Source organism: Pristiophorus japonicus, chromosome 32, assembly GCF_044704955.1.
Source record: "Pristiophorus japonicus isolate sPriJap1 chromosome 32, sPriJap1.hap1, whole genome shotgun sequence".
NCBI classification, from domain to species: Eukaryota; Metazoa; Chordata; class Chondrichthyes; family Pristiophoridae; genus Pristiophorus; species Pristiophorus japonicus.
The window spans coordinates 5,851,940-5,875,491 of record NC_092008.1 but is presented as its reverse complement, the minus strand read 5'-3'; the positions used below and the strand labels follow the sequence as shown (position 1 = coordinate 5,875,491).

The 23,552-nt window shown below is 45.4% G+C and overlaps 1 protein-coding gene across 1 annotated transcript; it reads right to left on the bottom strand.

Moving 5' to 3' along the window:
- Positions 1 to 11,850: 11,850 nt before the first annotated feature.
- On the bottom strand, positions 11,851 to 22,139 carry LOC139240527 (probable G-protein coupled receptor 139). The gene is made up of 3 exons (XM_070869071.1): positions 21,971 to 22,139; positions 15,014 to 15,163; positions 11,851 to 12,746 (listed from the first exon to the last, which is right to left on the bottom strand). Exons 1-3 carry the CDS (start codon positions 22,137 to 22,139, stop codon positions 11,851 to 11,853), a joined length of 1,215 nt encoding a protein of 404 aa, XP_070725172.1.
- Positions 22,140 to 23,552: the final 1,413 nt, after the last annotated feature.

Sequence of the window (23,552 nt, the reverse complement as noted above, 5' to 3'; positions counted from 1 at the left end):
TCACCATCTTTTCACACTATTTCCTCACCTGCAGGGTTACGGACCGAGAGCTGGTAATTGGGATTAGACTGGATGACCTTTGTTGCACGGAGCAGATATAATGGTAAGCACTGCAGGGAATAGAATACGACCAGGATGATCTCCTGGACTAGTTTCGATGGCCTGGATGGGTTGGAGAGGAATTTTCCCAGATGTTTTCTCCCTAAATTGGCTTGGGTATGTATCTGTTATTTACCTCTCCCAGGAGCTCACATGGCTTCGGTTGGGGTGGAGTGTAGGTGTTTTTAGCATAAGGGGTGTCGGAGTTGTGTGCGGCGGATTGGTTTGGCTGGGTGCTCTTTTTCTTTCTATCATTATTTATGGGTTGGTATGTAACTTTTAGGGCTGCTGACGAAGGGCCGAGTGGCTCTTTCTCGGCCGGTGCGGACACGATGGGCCGGAATGGCCTCCTTCTGCGCTGTAAATTTCTATGTTTCTCAGAAGCAAAGGCAGTTAATTGTCATAAATGGATGGGAAAGGAGCGCTTTCTCTGGGATTTGAAATCGGGGCCTCTCGCATTTTCCAGCCAATAAACGGGAAGTGAGAATCCTACCTCTGAACCAATGCTGGAACCAAGCCCACTCAAGATGTATCCATAATCAAACCATGTGTTGGCCATTCGTGATAAACAAAGCGATTGAGACCGAGACTGCCCTGACTGCCTTGTCTACCTGTCTGCTAAAGTGCAGCACAGTGCCGCTCGGGCAGTTATTGAGCACTGTGGACAGTAATGCATTGAAGCACCAGGTGCCCATCGAGTGCAGCAGCAGAGTTGGTCGATTAGTTTGGTGTGAGGCTTCAGATTTGGACAGTTTATCAGCAACGGCACTGAGTAGACATCGAGGCAGCATGTGAGGGAACAGCCTCCCCGGAAGTGACCTTTGGAATCTGCGACTGTGGCCAGTGTTGTTTGGATCAGAGGGGTTTACTGTCAGTTCATAGCCCCAAGCAATATCGGCCCTATCATGTCTGCCTCACGTCCTCACATTAGGGGCCGGGGCCGGGCAGATGTTCCCCTGTCTCACCCGGGTTCACTGATGTTCCAACTCCCCTGATCACCAACTTCCCCAGTCGGTAAATGTAAACATGAAAACCGTACAGTGCAGGAGCGGACGGGGAGACGGTAATTACTGACCAAATCTTAGCCCAAGCACACAGGTGTACCAATCGATAAAGATCAAAGCATTTCCGGAGTAGAGCCAGACAACTGCTACACAGACCAAGGGAGGGTGGAAACAATCAGATTCAGACAACCAGAATGTTCCCACACAGACTCAGACTTTGACAAACTGACCCAGACTCTGCCTACACAGAGACAGGCAGTTCCTACACAGACCCAGACTGTGCCTACACTGAACCAGACTCTGCCTACACAGACCCAAACTTTGTCTACACTGACCTAGACTCTGCCTACACAGACCCAGACTGTCGATACACTGATCCAGACTCTGCCAACACAGACCCAGACTGTGCCGACACAGATCCAGACTCTGCCTACACAGAGGCAGATTGAGCCTACCCAGATTGAGACAACATTTACACAGAGCCAGAGAACTCCAAAAGGTACTGCGACTACAGAGGCTCAAACAGCTCCTACGCAGTCTCAGACAGTCGCTGCACACAATTAGAATGCTCCTACTCAGATCCAACAGACCCAGGACGCTCCTACACAGAGCCAACGAACTCCCATGCAGGCAGGTACTTTTCCGACACCGACCCAGAGATCAACTACACAGACCCAAACACTCCTCTGCGGGCCCCTAAAGATCCGACAGTCACAGACTGCTTCTGCACAGACTCAGCACCACCTACACAGAACCAAACATCCCATAGGCAACCACAAACAACTCCTACACAGGTCAATGCAGCTCCAACACAGCCACAGACAGCTCCTACATGGAAGGAAGCAGCTTATTTCACAGACACCGTCAGTTGCTACACAGATCCATTCGATCCATGTTAGAACTAGACAGCTCCTAGCATGACCCAAGGTGCATATATGCAGTCCCAAGTGGTTCTACACTGAAATAAACAGTTCCAACCCGAGCGCAGACAGTTTATAAAAAGGGCCAGGCAGTTCCTACATGTTCCTGAACAGCCTCTTTGGGAGACCCAGACAGCTCACTTCACAGACAACGACAGCAACGACACTGAATCCAAAGCTTCAACAGAGATCCAGAAAGATCCCACACTGACCCAGTGAGCTCCAGCTCAGACCAAGACATTCCACAGCGAAGCAGACGCTCCTACGCAGAAAGGATCAGCTGCTGCATAGTCGCAGGCAACACTTGCACCGACGCAGTCAGCTCCAGCCCTGACACAGCGAGCTGCAACATAGATTGCTCCTATCCACAGCAAGTGCGCTGCAACATCGACCCGGGCAACATTTGCACAGACCCAGGTAGAATTTACACAGAGCCATGCATTTCCTGTACAGATCCTGACAGCTTATTCGTAGAAATTAAAGCAAAATAAAGCAAATGCTGGAAATCTGAACGAAAAACGGAAAATGGTGTACATGTACTCAGTATCTCATTCGAAAGAAACAGACCGAACTTTTCAGATCGATGACCCTTCAGCTTCTTCATGGACTCTGGTTGCTCTAACACAAACCTCGAGCTAAACTATACTGAGCCGAATATAACATACAGACCCACACACAAATAGATCTTGCACAGCCCAGCGATCTACAACACAAACCCAGACAGCCGCTGAACAGAGCCTGGAACTTCTAGTGAGAATCTGACAGTTGCCCAGCTGATGCCCAGGCAGTAGGTGAGATCAGAGAGTTCAGCATATACCATAGATGAAACCTGGGCGTTTACTGTAGATTTTGGCTTCGTACCACACCAACAGATGTCAACTAATACAACACGTACCGTGGAATATTCATGGGCTCAAACTGCTCTGTGTGGTGCTCAGTACCACGCCGTGTGATATCTGCTGACACAGCACAGGCCAGCAATGAAGCCTGGACATTTCGTCTGTTGTATTGTTTCATTTGCACACCTCCTGAGATGATCTAACGTACCACTGGCCGGGAATGAAGCCGGGCCCAACTTGCTCTTTGTGGCTCAGTGCCCTGCCGGGTGAGACCAGCTAATGCACCACAAGCCAGTTTTGTATCCTGGGCCTTTGCTTCTCTCTGAGGGTCCCAAAATCACACTGGGTGAGATAACCGATCTCAGCATAGGCGGGAATGAGGCCTCGGACTGCCCTGTGCTATGGCGCTCAAGACATCACCAGTTGAGATCATATAACTCAACACAGACCGGGGATGTTTCCTGGGCCCATCCTGGTCTGTGTGGTGATCAGTCGCCACATTATATACGTGGCTGGAACATGTAAGTCTCTTGTCAATGGCGACCAGCAGGCTGTTGATCGCAGTCTGAAAAACGACTATTTAGAATGACTCGCCATTTTCTATCCTAAAGCCAATATCTTATCCAAGCTGAAACAGGCCTTCTTATTCCAAGAGCCTCAATTTTGTTAACCAGCCTTTTATATGGTACTTTGTCGAAAGCTTTCTTCAAAGCCATGCAGACAAACTCCAGTGAATGTCCTTCATCATCATTCTTTGCTACTTAATTTAAAAAATCAATTTGTTCAGTCAAACACGATCTGCCTTTCACAAATCAGTACTGGCTGTCCTTAATTAACTTACATCTCTCCAAAGTGATTGTTAATGTATTCCTTCATTATTGTTTCGAAAACCTTTCAATTTTCATCCCATGCATTGCTTCTACAATCTGCGCCTCTGCCGATATTTTGCCAGCATCCTCTTCCTTGGTAACACTAATACAAATACTCATTAAGTATTCCAGCATTGCCCTGCACCTCTAATCATATGTCACCTTCTTTGCTCTTATAAACCTCATCCCATCGCTTACTACCCGGTTATTATTTCCCTGCTGGTCGAAGATATTGGGTTCACTTTTATGTTAACTGTCATTCTATTCTCATAGTATCTTCAGTTCCCCTCGTAACCTATGGCATTTGGGCTGATTCTCACTTGAAGAATTCTCCTGACATGCATCATACACCCTCTTTTTTGTTGAATCATATTCTCTATCTCCCTCGTCATACAAGCAGCTGTGGTTTCGGTTCACTTTTCGTTACCTCGTGTTGGAATGTCCGTAGCCTGTACCTGATACATCTACTCCTGAAAGATCACCCATTGTCCTGTTACAGATGATCTGAACAATCATTTGTTCCATTTTACCTTGGCAGGATCCGCTCTCCTCCCATTGAAGTTTTCCCACTTTCAATTAAAAATGTCTGCTCGAGGTTGTTCCTTACTTTTCTCCACTATTAATTTAAACCTTATCATATGATGATCACTCTTTTCCAAGTTTTCGCCCAAATCATTTCCTCCAATCTGTCACATAGAAACATAGAAAACATTGAAAATAGGTGCAGGAGTAGACCATTCTGTCCTTCATTCAATAAGATCATGGCTGATCATTCCCTCAGTACCCCTTTCCTGCTTCCTCTCCATACCGCTTGATCCCCTTAGCTGTATGTAACTCCCTCTTTAATATATCCAGTGAACTGGCATCAACAACTCTCTGCAGCAGGGCATTTCCACAGGTTAACAACTCTCTGAGTGAAGAAGTTTCTCCTCATCTCAGTCCTAAATGGCCTACCCCTAAGCCGAAGACTGTGACCCCTGGTTCTGGACTTCCCCAACATCGGGAACATTCGTCCCGCATCTAACCTGTCCCGTCCCGTCAGAATCATGTATGTTTCTATGACATCCCCTCTCATCCTTCTCAACGCCAATGTATAAAGGACCAGTTGATCTAGTCTCTCCTCATATATCAGTGTTGCCATCCCTGGAATCAGTCTGGTGAACATTCACTGCAGTCCCTTAATAGCAAGAACATCCTTCCTCAGATTAGGAAACCAAAACTGAACACAATATTCCAGGTGAGGCCTCACCAAGGCCCTGTACAACTGCAGTAAGACCTCCCTGCTCCTATACTCAAATCCCCTAGCTATGAAGGCCAACATACCTTTTGACTTCTTTACCACCTGCTGTACCTGTGTGCCAAATTTCGATGACTGATGAACTATGACACAACTCCCCTTTTCCTAATCTGCCACCATTCAGATAATATTCTGACTTCGCGTTTTTGCCCCCAAAGTGGATAACTTCACATTTATCCACATTATACTGCATCTTTCATGCATTTGCACACTCACCTAACCTGTCTAATTCACCTTGCAGCCACCTAGCGTCCCTCTCACAGCTCACATCGCCACCCAGTTTAGTGCCATCTGCAAACTTGGAGATATTGCACTCAATTCCTTCATCCATATCATTGATGTATATTGTAAAGAGCTGAGGTCCCAACACTGAGCCCCGTGGCACTCCACGAGTCACTGCCTGCCATTCTGAAAAGCACCCGTTTATCCTGACTCTCTGCTTCGTGTCTGCCAACCAGTTCTCTATCCACGTCAGTATATTATCCCCAATACTATGTACTTTGATTTTTCACACCAATCTCATGTGTGGGACTTTGTCAAAAGCCTTTTGAAAGTCCAAATACACCACATGCACTATTTCTCCCTTGTCCACTTTATTGGTTACATCCTCAAGAAATTCCAGAAGATTAGTCAAGCATGATTCGACCTTCATAAATCCGTGCTGACTTGGACCGATCCTGTCACTGCTTTCCAAATGCGCTGCTATTTCATCCTTAATAATTGATTGCAACATTTTCCGCATTGATGTCAGGCTAAACGATCTATAATCACCCGCTTTCTCCCTGCCTCCCTTTTGAAAAATTGGTGTTACATTAGCTACCCTCCAGTCCATAGGAACTGATCCAGAGTCGATAGACTGTTGGAAAATGATCACCCATGCATCCACTATTTCGAGGGTCACTTCCGTACGTACTCCGGGATGCAGACTATCAGGTCCTGGGGATTTATCGGCCTTCAATTCCACCAATTTCCCTAACACAATTTCCTACCGAATACGGATATCCTTCAGTTCCTCCTTTTCACAAGACACTCGGTCCGCTAGTACTTCCTGAAGGTTATTTGTGTCTTCCTTCGTGAAGACAGAACCAAAGTATTTGTTCAATTTGTCTGCAATTTCATTGTTCCCCATTATAAATGTACCTGAATTTGACTGCAAGGGACATACGTTTGTCTTCACTAATCTTTTTCTCTTCACATATCCAGAGAAGCTTTTGCAGTCAGTTTTCATGTTCCCTGCAAGCTTCTTCTCGTACTCTATTTTCCCCCTCTTAATTAAACCCTTTGTCCTCCTCTGCTGAATTCTAAATGTCTCCAGTCCTCAGGTTTGTTGCTTTTCCTGGCTAATTTATATGTCTCTTCCTTGGATTTAACACTATCCTAAATTTCCCTTGTTAGCCACGGTTGAGCCACCTTCTCCATTTTATTTTTACTCCAGACAGGGATGTACAATTGCTGAAGTTCATCCATGTGATCTTTAAATGTTTGCCATTGCCTATCCACCGTCAACCCGCTAAGTATCATTTGCCAGTCTATTCTAGCCAATTCACGCCAATTTACGCCTGAAACCATCGAAGTTACTTTTCCTTTAGTTCAGGACCGTAGTTTCTGAATTAACGGTGTCAATCAACATCTTAATAAAGAATTCGACCATGTTATGGTCACTCTTCCCCATGGGGCCTCGCACAACAAGATTGCTAATAAGTCCTTTCTCATTACACATCACCCAGTCTAGGATGGCCAGCTCCCTAATACACTGCAATAAACCCTCCTCCACCGCATTGCTACAAGTTTAGTTAGCCCAACCAATATGTAGATTAATGTCAACCATGATAACTGCTGTACCTTTATTCCATGCATCCCTAATTTCTTGTTTGATGCTGTCCCCCCATACGCTCCACCCATACCGAATCCACATCATCAAAGCTAATGTCATTTCTTACTATTGCATTGATATCCTCTTTAGCCAGCATTGCCACTCAACCTCCTTTTCCTTTCTGTCCATCTTTCCTAAATGTTGAATATCCCTGGATGTTGAGTTCCCAGCCTTTGTCACCCTGGAGCCATGTCTCCGTGATGCCAATTACATCATACGCATTAACTGCTATCTGCGCAGTTAATTCTCCACCTTATTCCGAATACTCCTCGCATTGAGGCACAGAGCCTTCAGGCTTGTCTTTCTAACATACTTTGCCACTTTAGAATGTTGCTGTAATTTGGCCCTTTTTGCTTTTTGCCTTAGGTTTCTCTGCCCTCCACTTTCACTTTTCTTCTCTCTATCTTTTGCTTCTGCCCCCATTCTACATCCCCCAGTCTCCCTGCATAGGTTCCCATCCCCCTCATATCAGTGTAACTCCGCCCGAAGAGCACTCGCAAACACTCCCCGTAAGACATTGGTTCTGGCCCTACCCAGGTGCAGACCGGTTGTATTGATCCCACCTCCCCCAGAACTGGTTCCAAAGTCCCAGGAATTTGAATCCCTCCCTTGTGCACCACTCCTCAAGCCACGTATTCATCTGAGCTATCCTGCGATTCCCGCTCTGACTAGCACGTGGCACTGATAGCAATCCTGAGATTACTACTTTTGAGGTTATACTTTTTAATTTAGATACTAGCTGCCTAAATTCGTCTTGTAGAACGTCGTCTCATTTTGTACCGATATATTTGGTCCCTATATGCATCACGACAACTGGCTGTTCACACTCCCTTTTCAGAATGCCCTGCACCCGCTCTGAGACCTCCTTGACCCATGCACCAGGGAGGCAACATACCATCCTGCAGTCTCGGTTGCGGCTGCAGAAACGTCTATCTATTCCCCTTACAATTGAATGCCCTATCACTATAGCTCCCCCACTCTTTTTCCTGCCCTCCTGTGCAGCAGAGCCACCCATGGTGCCATGAAGTTGGCTGCTGCTGCACTCCCCTGATGAGTCATCCCCGTCAACAGTACCCAAAGCGGTGTATCAGTTTTGCAGGGGGATGACCGCAGGGGACCCCTGCACTTCCTTCCTTGCACTGCTCTTCCTGTTGGTCAACAATTCCGGATCTGGCTGTGCACCCTTTACCTGCGGTAAGACCAACTCACTAAATGTGCTATTCACGTCATTCGAATGGGACTGATCAAATGGATCCCAGGGTATTAAAAGAAATGGCAGAAGTTATAGCAGATGCATTCGTTATAATCTACCAAAATTCTCTGGACTCTGGGGAGGTACCAGCGGATTGGAAAGCAGCTAATGTAACGCCTCTGTTTAAAAAAGGGGGCAGACAAAAGGCAGGTAACTATAGGCCGGTTAGTTTAACATCTGTATTGGGGAAAATGCTTCAAACTATCATTAAGGAAGAAATAGTGGAACATCTGGATAGGAATAGTGCAATCAGGCAGACGAAGCATGGATTCATGAAGGGGAAATCATGTTTAACTAATTTACTGGAATTCTTTGAGGATATGACGAGCATGGTGGATAGAGGTGTACCGATGGATGTGGTGTATTTAGATTTCCAAAAGGCATTAGATAAGGTGCCACACAAAAGTTTACTGCAGAAGATAGAGGTAAGCGGAGTCGGAGGAAAAGTATTAGCATGGATAGAGAATTGGCTGGCGAACAGAAAGCAGAGAGTCGGGATAAATGGGTCCTTTTTGGGTTGGAAATCAGCGGTTAGTGACGTGCCACAGGGATCGGTGCTGGTACCACAACTGTTTACAATATACATAGATGACCTGGAAGAGGGGACAGAGTGTAGAGTAACAAAATTTGCAGATGACACAAAGATTAGTGGGAAAGCGGGTTGTGTAGAGGACACAGAGAGGCTACAAAGAGATTTGAATAGGTTAAGCGAATGGGCTAAGGTTTGGCAGATGGAATACAATGTCCGAAAGTGTGAGGTCATCCACCTTGGAGAAAAAAACAGTAAAAGGGAATATTATTTGAATATGGAGAAATGACAACACGCTGGCCTCGGAGTCCTTGTGCATGAAACCCAGAATGTTAGTTTGCAGTTGCAGCAGGTAATCAGGAAGGCGAATGGAATGTTGGCCTTAATTGCGAGAGGGATGGAGTACAAAAGCAGGGAGGTTCTGCAGCAATTTTATAGGGTACTGGTAAGGCCGTACCAGGAGTACTGCGTGCAGTTTTGGTCACCGTACTTAAGGAAGGATATACTGGCTTTGGAGGGGGTACAGAGACGATTCACTGGGCTGATTCCGGAGATGAGGGGGTTACCTTATGATGATAGGTTGAGTAGACTGGGTCTTTATTCGTTAGAGTTCAGAAGGATGAGGGGTGATCTTAGAGAAATATTTAAAATAATGAAAGGGATAGACAAGATAGAGGCAGAGAGGTTGTTTCCACTGGTCAGGGAAACTAGAACTAGGGGGCACAGCCTCAAAATATGGTGAAGCCAATTTAAAACCGAGTTGAGAAGGAATTTCTTCTCCCAGAGGATTGCGAATCTGTGGAATTCGCTGCCCAAGGAAGCAGTCGAGGCTAGCTCGTTGAATGTATTCAAGTCACAGATAGATAGGTTTTTAACCAAAAAGGGAATTAAGGGTTACGGGAAGCGGGCGGGTAAGTGGAGCTGAGTCCACGGCCAGATCAGCCATGATCTTATTGAATGGCGGAGCAGGCTCTAGGGGCTGGATGGCCTACTCCTGTTCCTAATTCTTATATTCTTTTGTTCTTATGTACAACTGTTTACAATATACATCGATGTCAAATAGTCGTCAGGGACATCGGAAGCATCCCTGACTTTTCACATAGGACACGTGTCCGAGCTGTTCTGCCATGATTTAACCCTTAGATAAACTTAAATTGGCAACAACAATGTTATAGGTTAATTTCTGGTAAAGAAAGGAACAAGAATATCTATTACCAATTTCCAGCCAAACACTTACCCCCTTGGCTGTGACGTCACCTTTCGATGTCTTTCGACTTCTTTTTTGCCATCTCACCCTGCTGCAGCTGCACTAGCTGGCCTTCATAGGCCTCCACACGCTCGCCTCTCCGACGCTGCTCGGAATGCCGCCTCCCGCCGACGGTGGGCCTTTATAGGCCTCCCCACGCTCGCCTCTCCGGCGCTGCTCTCCTTCCTGTGATACTGATTAGATTCTGATAGAATCTCAGGCTTGAAAACCATCCCTTGTAACACAGAAACCTTGGTTTTTCCGGTACCCAGGGTCCAGTCTAACTGAATCATGGATCTATTTCCCGTGAGATTACTAACCCTCATAGTTATCCCACCATGCTACGTCGAATGTGCATCTATATTTTCGCCCAGATACTCCATATTCCAGAATATGCTCTGTATGGGACTGTCTGACGAGAGATGGCAGTTAACAAATCGGACATTGTAAGTCTTAATTATTCCCAGTGTTGACACGGTCGCCAATTATGTTCGGTCTATGGGATCGTCAATCATACTTATGCCTAACCCAAATTTCAGAATTGAGGCGTCACATTCATACACTTTATTTGTCAAATAATTTATACTACTCTTTAATAGCAGTGTCCTTGCGAGTGGTACTGAAAGTTCTTCACCTGCAAAGGATTCATCTGGTGTTGTAAATTTGTCGTCTTAACTGCCCATGCTCGTCTACTTTGTCATAGACAAATCGTGCTTGACTAACTTGACGAATTTTCAAAAGACACTTGATGAAGTACCGCATAGCAGATTTGCTGGCAATATTCAAGCCCATGATATTAAAGGGACAATGGCTGCATAGATTCGAAATCCGCCGAGTGACAGAAAGCAGAGATTAGTGGCGAACTTTTCTTATTTGGATAGCGGATAAGTACCCGATGGTATCAGTCAGGTGACGCTTTTGGGACCATTGCTCCATGAGGATAATTATTAATGTTCTGGTATTGCGTACTCAGGACATAATATCACAGTTTGCAAATGTCACAAAGTTCCGAATGTAGAAGAACGTACCAGAAGTCAGCAGGACATAGACAGGCCAATGACCTCAACAGAAAAATGGCAGTGGACATTTAAAGCAGAGAATTGCCCAGTGAAGCATATTGTCGGTACAAATGAGGCGAAGTAATGTGAACTAAATGGTACAATTTAAAAGGGGCTGTAGGAATTCGGGGACCTGTTACTTCACAGGTCGAAAAATGTTTCGGTAGATTCAATCATAGACGGTGTCGGCATAGTAGTTATAGGAAAATTGTCTCCACTGGCTGAAGTCTTGGTAACAAGCGGAAACAGATTTAAATTCTTGAAAAGAAATTTAGTGGGCAATTGAGGAGTTTTTGGTACACCTCGAATTATTATCGTGAATGACGAGACTGAAAGGGTGGTTAATCCGGCTTCAGAACTAACAGTCACGAAGGAATTGGATAAATATTTGATAGGTAAAAAAATCAAAACTATTGGGCACAACCAGTTGTGTGTGGCTAATTGTATATTTCTTTCAAAGAGCTGGCAAATGCACGATGGTCCGATTTACCTGCTTGTGCACTATGTAACCCTACTAACTATTTCAGCACATGTCCGAACTTTATCGTCTTGAATATTCATGCTATCGAGATCGAAATCTCTGAAAGGTTCGGGTGTGTTGTGTGTTTTATCAGGGTAATTATGTCCTCGTAATGTGATAATATTCTGTCAACCCATGCTAACTACGTCTGTGTAATATGTGATTGTGTTAAACCTCGACGTCCCCACATCAGGAAACGTTTCCTTTCTGCCGTAATGTCATCCATGTTGAGTTAATTTTGTTTTCTACAAGAGAAACCATGGATAGTCACCATGCCCTTCTTCTGTTTCGCTCCTTTGCGTACATCATGTTGATTTCTGATGCTGCATCTTCTACATTCACTCTCACCATTTAATGATTTTAACAATTCGGAGAAACGGACATTTCACCACATTCTTCAACTGTTCTCTGAACTTTTTCTGGGTCACGGCATAAATACAAGTGTTTGTGCAGCAACTCAGGAGCTGGAGCATGAATCCTATTTCTTTTATGTAAGAAGGTAGGTGTAGAGTATCATAACCTAAATACCGCAACCGGTTCCAAATAGAAAACAACATAAACACAGCCCATAGCAGAATGAAATTCCCTGAAATAATGAGCAGTAAAATGATGGATTTCCTTCGTCTCTCCATCTCTATGTCACTGAGATTACCCTCGCTGCTGTGATCCCGGAGTCTCCTGCGGGCTCTGCTGGCCACTAAAATATATCTGATGGTTAAAGCATTGAGTAGCAGAATCAGAACGAATGGGATGCAAGGGGTTAGAATAGAATGAAGAAGCTCGAGTGTTGCCCACAAATGTGAAACCATAACAAGAACACTCACGTAACAGAACCAGGGGGCATTGGTAAACGAGTACCAAGGTAAATATATAAAGTACCAGAAAATATTCTTTAAACAGCTTAACACAGTCACTGTCCCAAGAACCAGAGCTGCGGTGTTCTCAGTGCAATATTTCGTTTTCAGCTTCTGGCAACAAACTGCCACGAATCGATCAAAGGTGAAAGTGACTGTGAACCAGACAGAACAGTCTGTGGCTGCATAAAGTAAGACGGCGTGGATATTGCACACGGGGATTCCCCGCACAAAATCTAGACGATGAGCAATTGGAATTTGCCTCAATATCAGGTCAGTGATAACGACCAGTAGATCCGCCGCTGCCATGGCCACCAAATAGCAAGTGACACATTTGGAGAGACCGCACTTTCCCCGAGACAGGATCACAATCGTCATTGAGTTAGCTGTGCGGAAGGAAAATGAACAGGAAATTAACACAACAGGATGAAAGTGAATTCAGCGGGTTGATGGGATTGGGGTAACATTTCTACATGTATTGCTGCTTCCAGTGATGGAATTTAATAATGTTCCTGCGAAAAGGGCTTTCTGCTGGAGACAGGATGTACAATGCAAACTGTGCAACTCACTAATCAGCAATGAATTTTAAACTGAACCCGGGAATGGGATTTAATATTGCAAGAGTAATGTGCTATCTAATCAGAGGATCAATACTGAAGTGGCATCAGCCCTCATCTCCAGGTTTGTCAATCATTGCCTGCTGCTGCAGCAACCCTGGAACCATCGACATTCTGGCATTCTGTTCCCAGTCTGCACCCAATCAGGAGTTAGTTTGGGTAATTGGACTGTGCCTGAAATGTCTGGGTGGGTCATTATGGGCCGTAATACAGCGAATGATTCGGAGCACCCCGGCTGAAATCACAGGAGTGCTTCCGGTGAGTGTGAGTCAGTGACTGGGGGAGAATGAATCAGTGACCAGGGAGGGTGATTCAGTGACTGGGGGAGAGTGAATCAGTAACCAGGGAGAGTGAGTCACTGACCGGGGAGAGTGAGTCAGTGACCGGGGGAAAAGTGAATCAGCAACCAGGGAGAGTGAGTCAGTGACCAGGCGACAGTAAGTCAGTGACCGGCGGAGAGTGAGTCATTGACCCTTGAGATAGACCCGAAGAGCCTGAACAAAATAGACAGGAACAAAGCGAGTTTGGATATTGTGTGTAAACTGGGCTGTGATTCCCTCTGAGCCGAATGCTTAAGGCATTCCTACGCGGTATCACGGCACAAAAAGATATGGTTTAAGGTTTGGAAGGGAAAAATATTTATCTGGTGTGAAAGCATGTAATACAACAGAGCAATGCTTCCACATGCACTTAAATCTGACATTTTACATCCAGTGAAAATAACACATTATTAAATAACATTTTAGACGACTTTCAACTCACCGATACTCCAAATGGTTCCACATAACCTCGACTATAAATGTTCTAATACTATGTCCAGTCGTGTTTTGAGGTTGGCCCGCACCTGACGTTTCCCTCACTCGCCAAATGCTCTGTCTGTTTATATCTATCTGTGCTGGTGTAAAATGGGCGATGTGGAACCTGTCCAGCCTTATACACTCCGCATTAATGTGAAGGCAAGGGGTGGTGGTGTATAACGGGAGGCTAATTCTAAGCGCTCGATTTAAAAGGTGGCGTAATGTTCAAACTGTCTGCTGCTGTGTGAACATTTTTGTGAATGTGTTTAATATAACATAGATTAAACTAAACACCTTGTGGTGTGTTAAAATCTCTGCATCGAATTAGATGATTTGTTTACCCGTAATTCTATATCGGTGGTTGAGATTTAATTTAATATCCGAACCCAACTACATCAGCGCTAACCCAGAGTTTTGTATCTGTGGTTGAGATTTAATGGAACTCCAATTGACGTTGTGAATTTGCATCAATAAAGTGATCTCACCATTCATTGTACTCCCTGCCAATCAACAAGAATCAGTTGCACGGAAGCAGAGCAAGAGATGGGGCAGAGTCAGGAGAGATCTCATTGAGAGATTCTGCTGAACTGTGCTAGATGGACACGCGGTGGGAGATTCCTTGTTCACAGATACGATCGGAAATCAATCCATTGATCTATAACTGGAGACACATTCAATCACGAATTAATTTGTAATCCCATCCTAACCTCCCAGAACACTGACTTTTGCTGGGAAAGAGATTGTACAAAGGGGGTCATCAGACTCGATCTGAATCAACTTGGACATTATCGAACATTCACGGTGTGTTTCTGAGCTTTCTGCCACGACTGGTTTCCCCCACTTGGTATAATTCACTTTTCCCAGTGCACGGTGATCGATTCTGGAAAGCCATGAACACATCTGTCCGTTTGAATAGAATGCGCTATACAGACACAGAGTCTAAGAGAATCATCCAGTGAGATTGCTTGTGCTGGAAATTAACAAACGAGTCAGTTCTCTATCAGACCCTATCACATGGAGAAAAGATCAAAAGGTGATATTTTCTATTCACTGCACTCAGATCAGTCAACGGGTGAATGTGACACAGTCACATTCGAGAATCACAGAGCATTGTCAGCCCCAAATCCAGAGAGAATATGTGGTGTCAATTAATTTCTGGATTTTGTGACCTCAGTGAGATAATGCAGTCACACAGTTAAACATGATCTACAGCATGAGTAGCTGGACACAGTGACTTACCAGGGACTCCGACCACAGCCAGAAGCGGGTAGTATATCTTTTGTATCTCAAAAACGAACCCTAGTATTGTAAACTCACTGATTCTTAAATACATTCTTCTCCTCTCGTTATAGAGCCGCTGATCCCTGTGAGTGCCGGAGTTGATGCTCTCTGCGAAACAGTGGTACAACACATTGAGATTTTTGCCGCATTAATAGAAGAGACAATATCTCCAGTGAGACAATTATGGTCCATGGAGAGGCACATTAATTACATTCACTGAACAAACACATTTAATTAATCTATGGGGTCTGATATCAATTACAGTCAATGAACAAACACATTCAGTTAACCCCTTTCAAACCAACACCGCTCGCACCACTAAATGCACTTATGGATGTACAGTAGAATGGCCCATTGTTGTAAAAGTACTTTCGTGATGAGCAAGGACAAAAATATTAAAGCAACAGTCTGAGCACACTGATCGTCAACTTGATTTCTTCAAGCTTGCCAACTCAGTCGGCTCGCTTTTTGCGGTAACAATCAAAGCCATCTCCGACAGGTTCGTGAATCGATCACCATCCACAGCCCCTATGACATTCCAACACCACATCTAGCTGCATCTATTCACGTGAAAAATCTCTCCACAATTCACTGACGACTTTTGGGCACTGCAGTCTGACTAACTTGTCCTTTTTCCAAGGTAGTTATGCAGCTGTCGATCAGCTCCACCACTCATTCACTGGCAGTTTTGATGTCCTTGTCCCTGGTAAAACTCTTACCCTCTCCTCAGGAATGGGTCCCAATGTAGCTCCCAAAGCTCCAAGGCCATTATTTGATCGTATCCGATCCACAACTGGTTTACTCATTTAATGTCGGAGCAGGCTGTTCAATTACAGCCCTGTCAGACCATGCATCTCTCAACCTAAGCAGATCCAATGTCCAATATTATCATGGAAAGCAAACGTAGACCCCGTCTTCCTTTCAAAACTAACAACCATATTGTTAAACACCTCTTCCCTGCCCCGCTCCACACACCTCCAAGATCAACTCCGAGGAACTGATGTAATTATTTGTCACTGATACCGAAATTATCTGTTCACCTGTTTTTGGCTCATCTCCTTCCTCATCCCCATCAAGGAAAAACATCTCCTTCTCTAGCTCTGAATAATGATCCTTCGATAGATTTTCAAATATTTCCCCTCATGTCCTATCAGAGCTCATTGTGTCAATGAGGCAAACATTCTGCTATAGTGAATCCATTTAATACAAACTCTGACATCCGAACTTCACTTCCTGGTGCACATGTTAACTGCCCATTTAAAAACAGAGCCACCATCACATCGAAGCCTTTCTGGTAAAGAAGGCCCACCATCACCTCATGAACTGCCTGATGAAAGAAAATTTCCATCATCACCTCAAGTCTCTCCCGTTTAAATAGAAAGCCCATCATCACCTCAAGGCTCATCCGGTTAAAGAGGATGCCATTGATCACCACTCTGACTGCCCGTTTCAATAATGTCCACCATCACCTCATTTATTGACCAGTTAACGAGAAGGCCTTTCATCACCAATAGGGCAGCCCGTTTAGATAAGGTCCACCATCACATCAGGATTTCACCACAAGGACCGCTCATTGTTGTCATTTTTGGGTCTGTCTGTCTGTTCAATTGTCCAACATTGACACCATATTCGGTGTAATTATATGGCTTTATTTAGCATAGGCAAGAATTAATACCTTACAATATTGAATCAGCCGTTGACAGACTACGACTGAGAATAATATTATTCCTGCCCTTTCGGTAGAAGATGCGACCCATTCCTCAGACTTCCTACACACATACGTATGGCCACCTGTCTGTTAACTCCGTGGATCTTCTACATTGAGAGAGAACCGAAAACCCTGGGATATACCCCAAAAACCGGAAACGTGGAGAAGTTCATACAACCACAGAAACTGGTCTTAGGCCTCTGTCATAAAGCTTTTCTTGATGATGAAACCAGTAGATTTTGAAGACAATGAGACTTTTAAGTGTAAATAAAACCTAGATACAAGATGATTACTTCCACTCATTGAAACAGAGGAGAAATTAAACTAAAGTAATACAATTGTGGACTAGCAAACTTCATATTAATCTGCAATCCAGCATAACATAATACTCAAGAATTATAATAGGGGATTATGACTGATTACATTTCAACAGCTATCAAGAGTACATAGTGGGCTTATCCACAGTCAAAGAACAGAGATAAGAGTTAACTTCGATAATTTTGAGATAAGGCCGAAATCAAAACCATCGTCAACACTTTCACAGAAGCATAGGAGAGCAAGTGCCTTACAGTAAACATCCATAAGACAAAGGTCCTCCACCAACCTGGAATCGCAACACAGTACCGGCTGCAGATGATAAAAATTAAAGATGAAGACTTGGACAACGGGGAGCATTTGCCATACCTCGGGAGCCTACTGCAAACAAGGTTAGACTTCAATGACGGTCAAAACCGCCTTCAGTGTAACAGCGCAGCCATCGTTCACCTGAGGAAGAGAGTGTTTGACGACCAGGATGTCAAACCCGGCAACATGCTCATGGTATAGAGCGCATAGTAATACCCACCGCACTTCATGTTTCAGAGACATGGACTATGTATAGCAGGCATCTCACAGCCCTGGAGAAGTTCCACCAAATCTGACTCCGCAAGATCCTGCAAATCCATTGGCAGGATATGCGCACCAACGTCAGTGTTCATGCTCGGGCAAACATCCCCAGCATCGAAGCATTGACCACGTTCGATCAGCTCTGATGGACGGGCCACAGCAGCTGCATGCCCGAGACGAGACTTCCAAAACAAACGCTCTACACGGTGCTGCGACACGGCAAGCGAGCCCCGGATGGGCAGAGGAAATGCTTCCTGGAGACCCAAAAAACCATGTTGAAAATATGTAACATCCCCACCGATACCTGGGAATCCTGGGCCCCAAGAACGCTCAAAGTGGAGGTGAAACATCTGGGAAGGTACGGAACACTCCGAGTCTCTTCGCCTGGAGCAAGTGGAAACCAAGTTGAAGCAGTGGATGGAGTGCATGACAACCCAAGCACCCCACCCACCGTCCCTTCTTCCAGCATCCCTTCAACTTCCGTCTGCCCCACCTGTGACAGAGACTGGAGATCCCACATCGCAGTCATCAGTCACATAAGAACTCATCTTTAATTTGTAAGCAAGTCTTCCTCGACTCCGAGGGACTGACTAAGAAGAAGAAGGGGTATTATTTAATAAAGCTTTTATACAATCTGATATTCTACTCTTGGAATATGAGATGATTCCAGGTTAGTTGCCAGAAGCGGTCGTGACGAATATGGTTTGTGAGGAGGATAAGGAAGTTGAGGAAAACGCAATGGGGACACTGTATGAGAAGATTGTGAGGGCAATGCCACAGGAATCGATGGAAGAAATAAACGTGAAATTCTTCAGAGGACGTCAAACGCGTCCTGCATTTCCAAGCTTTCTGCTGGAGAGAGCAGAGGAGCCGGTCCAATTAGACACCTGCAACACTCATGGTTTTTTTGGGATATTTAGGCAATGAAGTTTCAAGGCCCCAGCTGATCAGGAGTTTTGGAAGATAATGTCCGCACAGCTGGACGATAACACGATTTAGATAGGGGTGTGGATGAATTTTAAATATCCAGAGTGGATTGAAATGGATTTTAAATTGGTTCAAAGCCGGATTTTTACTATGATTACTATATGTAAATTGGGCGAGTGGAGGTGGCAACTTGCCCGGTGTGAGGGACACGGGATGTGACTATCCCATTTACTGGTGATATGTCCTCAGTTAAGTGATTCTAATACTGTGTTGGACAGTTGTGTGAGGTTTCGTTGCTGGGTGGGGTACAAAGAATGGGAATGGGATTCCCGTATGTATTAAATTTTGAGATGGAGATCGCAGCAGGGTCTGCTCGAGTCAGGCAATGCAGCGATACATTTAATATTCAGTTTGGCTAGATTAGTGATTGTGCAAAGTAGGAATCTCCTTTTTGATAAGGGGAGGAGAATAAACATGAAGGGTTATTACAAATATGTGCTAAAACATCATTCGAAGACTCTGCGGATGATCTGTTCGGAAAGGAATTTTAAGTAATAGATAATGATCAGTTTTTAATGTACAATAGATTGGTGAATGTCACAGGAGACAAATTAAACGTCAGGTTTTGTCGTTATTAAGTGATGGAGGGGTGACTGTGTGGCGTGGCGGAATGGATTTGGATGATACAATGTAATTATGAAGATTTATTGACTCGAAATTGAACAAAATAAGGCGATAGACTACTAATCCATTGTTCACCACGCGAGGTTTTGAGTCATATCCATGTCGTTGCAGTGTTGAACGCTTTATGAGGCTTCCCAGGCTGAGGGTAGTTCATTAACTTTTTATTGTCTGTGGGCAACTTATAAAATATAAAGTTTGGAGGGAAATTCAAACGGCTCAGCACATGGAAAAATAATTTTAATTAACGTATCTGCAATATTTGGCTCATCGACCTGAAAGGTTAACCCGTGTTCCCCTCTCCACGGATGGTCAAAGAAACACAGAAACATAGAAATTAGGTGCAGGAGTAGGCCATTCGGCCCTTCGAGCCTGCACCACGATTCAAGAAGATCATGGCTGATCATTCAACCTCAGTACTCCTTTCCTGCTGTCTCTCCATGCCCCTTGAACCCTTTAGCCGTAAGGGCCATATCTCACTCCCTTTTGAATATATCTAACGAGCAGGCCTCAACAACTTTCTCCAGTTTAGAATTCCACAGGTAAACCATTCTCTGGGTGAAGAAGTTTCTTTTCATCTCAGTCCTAAATGGCTTACCCCTTATCCTTAGACTGTGACCCCTGGACCTTCAGAGTGTTTCCAGAATGTTCTGAATAATTCCATTCTCAGCTTCTGCGATATTTTGCTTTGTGTTTTATGAAGTTGCTCCTTGTGTAACGAAAAGCGCAGAAAATAAAGTGAAAATTGAAGAGAAAGTGGCCTTGACAGTGTGAGTCTTGGAATTCAGAAGCTGAATTGTCGGCCCCTGGTTCGGATACCCGCGTTCGATTCACGGCCAATGCAATGTTGCAAGTCTCATTAAATTATTTCAGTAAACGTATTAAATTCAAGAAGTCACACAAACCGCTGAGCAAAGAAAGACAATGTTAAGACACTGTATCAAACGTTCCATCGATTTCATTTCCAGAGATAAAAATGAGTGAAGGAAGGTAACTCAATCCTCTCACACCCGTGGCACAAACCTCACAAAACTGCTCGGAGCTTCCACAAGGAGAGAAATGTGGGCCCCGAGCGAGAAAGGAGAAGGATTGGGTGGCAGCATTCGGTTAAACGTGGGGAGCAACCGTCGCTGCGGTATAATTTTATATTGTGCTGTGGGTTTGAAGGGCGGTTGAGAGTCAGAGATTTCCAGAGGGCAGGAGAAAATGGCTGAGTGAAGAGCCAGCGAGGTGGAAGCGCAGGGAATGGCGCAGGAACCCGTGACCTCACAAATTTAAATCAGTAAAAGCCCAAAGCGAGAATCAGAACCTGAGACCCAGGAGCAGCGGGTAACTGCACCGCACACATAACAGAGCTGTGAATATTTAAGGGTCAGTAGCTTGCCCAAGAACACAGCAGCCCCGTGCACTAATGGATAATAATTTCATTGATGGTATACTCAGCTTCGATTCCCTGCCACGGTTGTTCTACACACTGGGAATAAAATATCCAACAATGAAATGAATGGTCGGTTTATTTATCGTGAAATTCAATGAATGCCAAACCTCGCTAGTTGTTATTACCCGCAAGTGACGCTATCATTCCAAAGTATGCTCTTTATTAAAATACATACTTTTTTAAAATTTCAAAATACACTTTTTTTATATAAAAATGTGCAAGATACATTGGAAAGCAGTTCAGTACATTTCGATGCGGCCAGCAATTCCATACTAAACATTTGGATGCTGAAGGCAGTTCTGTTCAATACATTTGCTTGCTTCACATTTCAAGGTACAATTCAGTACAATCCAGGATACATTGTAATACATTTATAAAATTACATTACATACGGCACAGGAATGGGTGAGGGTACAGTTACATTTCTTTTCAAGATACATTACTGAACAGAACTTGCATTATACATGGCACGACAGAGGTGTTTTCAGATTATGGCGATCTCTGTATGCAAAAAGTGTACAAGTACAGTCCGAGAGGATTTTTATACTGATTCCAGGTCCTGGGTTTACCCTGGCAGAAGGGCTTTAAACTGCGGCTTTTACCCACCGTGCCTTTGCGGCGACTGCACCAATTTTCAGTGCGTCCCTCAGCACGTACTCCTGGACCTTGGATTGCACCAGTCTGCAACACGCAGACATGGACATCTCCTTGCTCTGGAAGACCAGCAACTTTCGGCAAGACCAAAGTGCATCTTTCACCGAGCTGATGATGTCTCTCTCGGTGTGTGTCCCTGGGAACAGCCCGTAGAGCACAGAGTCCTGTGTAACGGAGCTGCTTGGGATGAAGCTCGTCAGCAACCACTGCATCTCTTTCCAGACCTGCCTTACAAAGGTGCAATCCTGAAGGAGATGGGTGACAGTCTCGTCTGCCCCGCAGCTGACCCGGGGACACCGTGCCGTGCTGCTGAGACGCCGGCTGTGCATGAAGGATCTGACGGGAAGAGCCCTCCTCACCGCCAACCAAGCTACATCTTGGTGCTTGTGTGAAAGCTCTGGTGATGAGACATTCTGCCAAACGAGTTCGACAGTCTGCTCGGGGAACCACCCGATAGGGCCCAACCTCTCCTACTTTCGTAGGGGGTCCAGGACCTTACGTGCCGACCACTGCTTTACGGCCTTGTGGTCACAAGGGATTTTTCCGAAAAACTTTTCCACGAAGGACAGGTGGACAGGCATGGTCCAACTGATGGGGGCGTTTCATGGCAGCATGGCCAGACCCATCCTTTGCAACACCGGGGACAGGTAGAACCTGAGCACGGGGTGACAGTTGGTGTTTGCGTACCGGGGGTCTGTGCACAGCTTGATGCAGCCGCACACAAAGGTGGCCATCAGGATGACGGCCACGTTCGGAACATCCTTTCCTCCACTGTCCAGAGATTTGTACATCGTGTCTCTGTGGACACGGTCCTTTTTGCATCATCCCAGTTTTTGTTTCACATTGGCGACACGCTCTGCCCAGTTTTTGGCGCACGCCCCATCTGCTCTGAAGCATATTCCCAACACCTTCAGGTAATCTGGCTGAACGGTGAAGGGAATAAAGGATCGGTCGGTCTAGTTGCCAAAGAACATGGCCTCGCTTTGTCTGCGATTGACCTTCGCTCCCGAGTCCAGTTGAAACTGGTGGCAGATTGTGAGCAATCTGTGGACCGCCTGCGGATCCGAGCAACATATAGCGACTTCGTCCATGTACAGGGAGGTCTTGACCTGAGCACCTCCGATGCCTGGCATCGTCACGCCTCTAATGCCCACATCCTTCCTGATGGACTCGGCAAAGGGCTCGATGCAACACACAAACAAGACAGAGGAGAGGGGACAGCCTTGCCTGACTCCAGATCTGATTGGAAAGCTTGCAGTTTCCCACCTGTTGATTAGAACTGTGCTACTGGTAACTATGTAGAGCACTTGGATCCAATTGTGGATACCTTCCCCAAACCCCATTTTGGAGAGCACGTCAATCAGGTACGTGTGTGATATCCTGTTAAAGGCCTTCGCCTGGTCTAAGCTGATTAAGCAGGTGTCCACCCTCCTGACCCGCACATAGGCGACCGTATCCCTGAGTAGCGCGAGGCTATCAGGCATTTTCCTGCCAGGGACAGCGCAGGTCAGGTCCGGGTGAATCACCAGCACAAGAGCAGACTTGATCCTGTTGACGATGACATTTGTCAGGATCTTATAGTCCACACTGAGCAGCGAAATGGGCCGCCAGTTTTTGATTTCTTCCCTCTCCCTCTTCTGCTTGTAGATGAGTGTGATGATGCCTTTCCTAATCGATTCTGACACGTTGCCGGCCAGAAGCAGACCCCCGTACACTTCCAGCAGGTCTAGGCCCATCCAGTCCCACAGAGCCGAATACAACTCGTCTGGAGCTGCCGCTTCCAGGAGTTTTATTCGTCTCGAAGGACTGGACGGCCTTTGTAAGCTCATCCAGAGTTAGCATGTGGTCCAGAATCTCCTACTCGCTGTCGTCTTAGACCTCCGTGATAGACGACAGGAATGACTGGGAGGCAGCGCGTTCTGTGTGCTTAACGTCATACAGCCTGGCATAGAGGATTTGCTGATCCTCAGCATGTCAGGCTGCGAAGACGTTACAGAACCGTCTTCCTCCTTTAGGCTGGTGATCACAGAGCTTCCCCTGTGTACCTTTTGGAAGAAGAAACGCAAACACGTCTCGTCCTGCTCGACGGAGTGGACTCTGGAGCGGAAGATTATTTTGGAGGAATTTGTGGCAAAGATCGAGGCTTGCTGACCCTTCACCACTTCGACTTCCTCCGTGACATCGACCCCCATCGACTGCAGCAG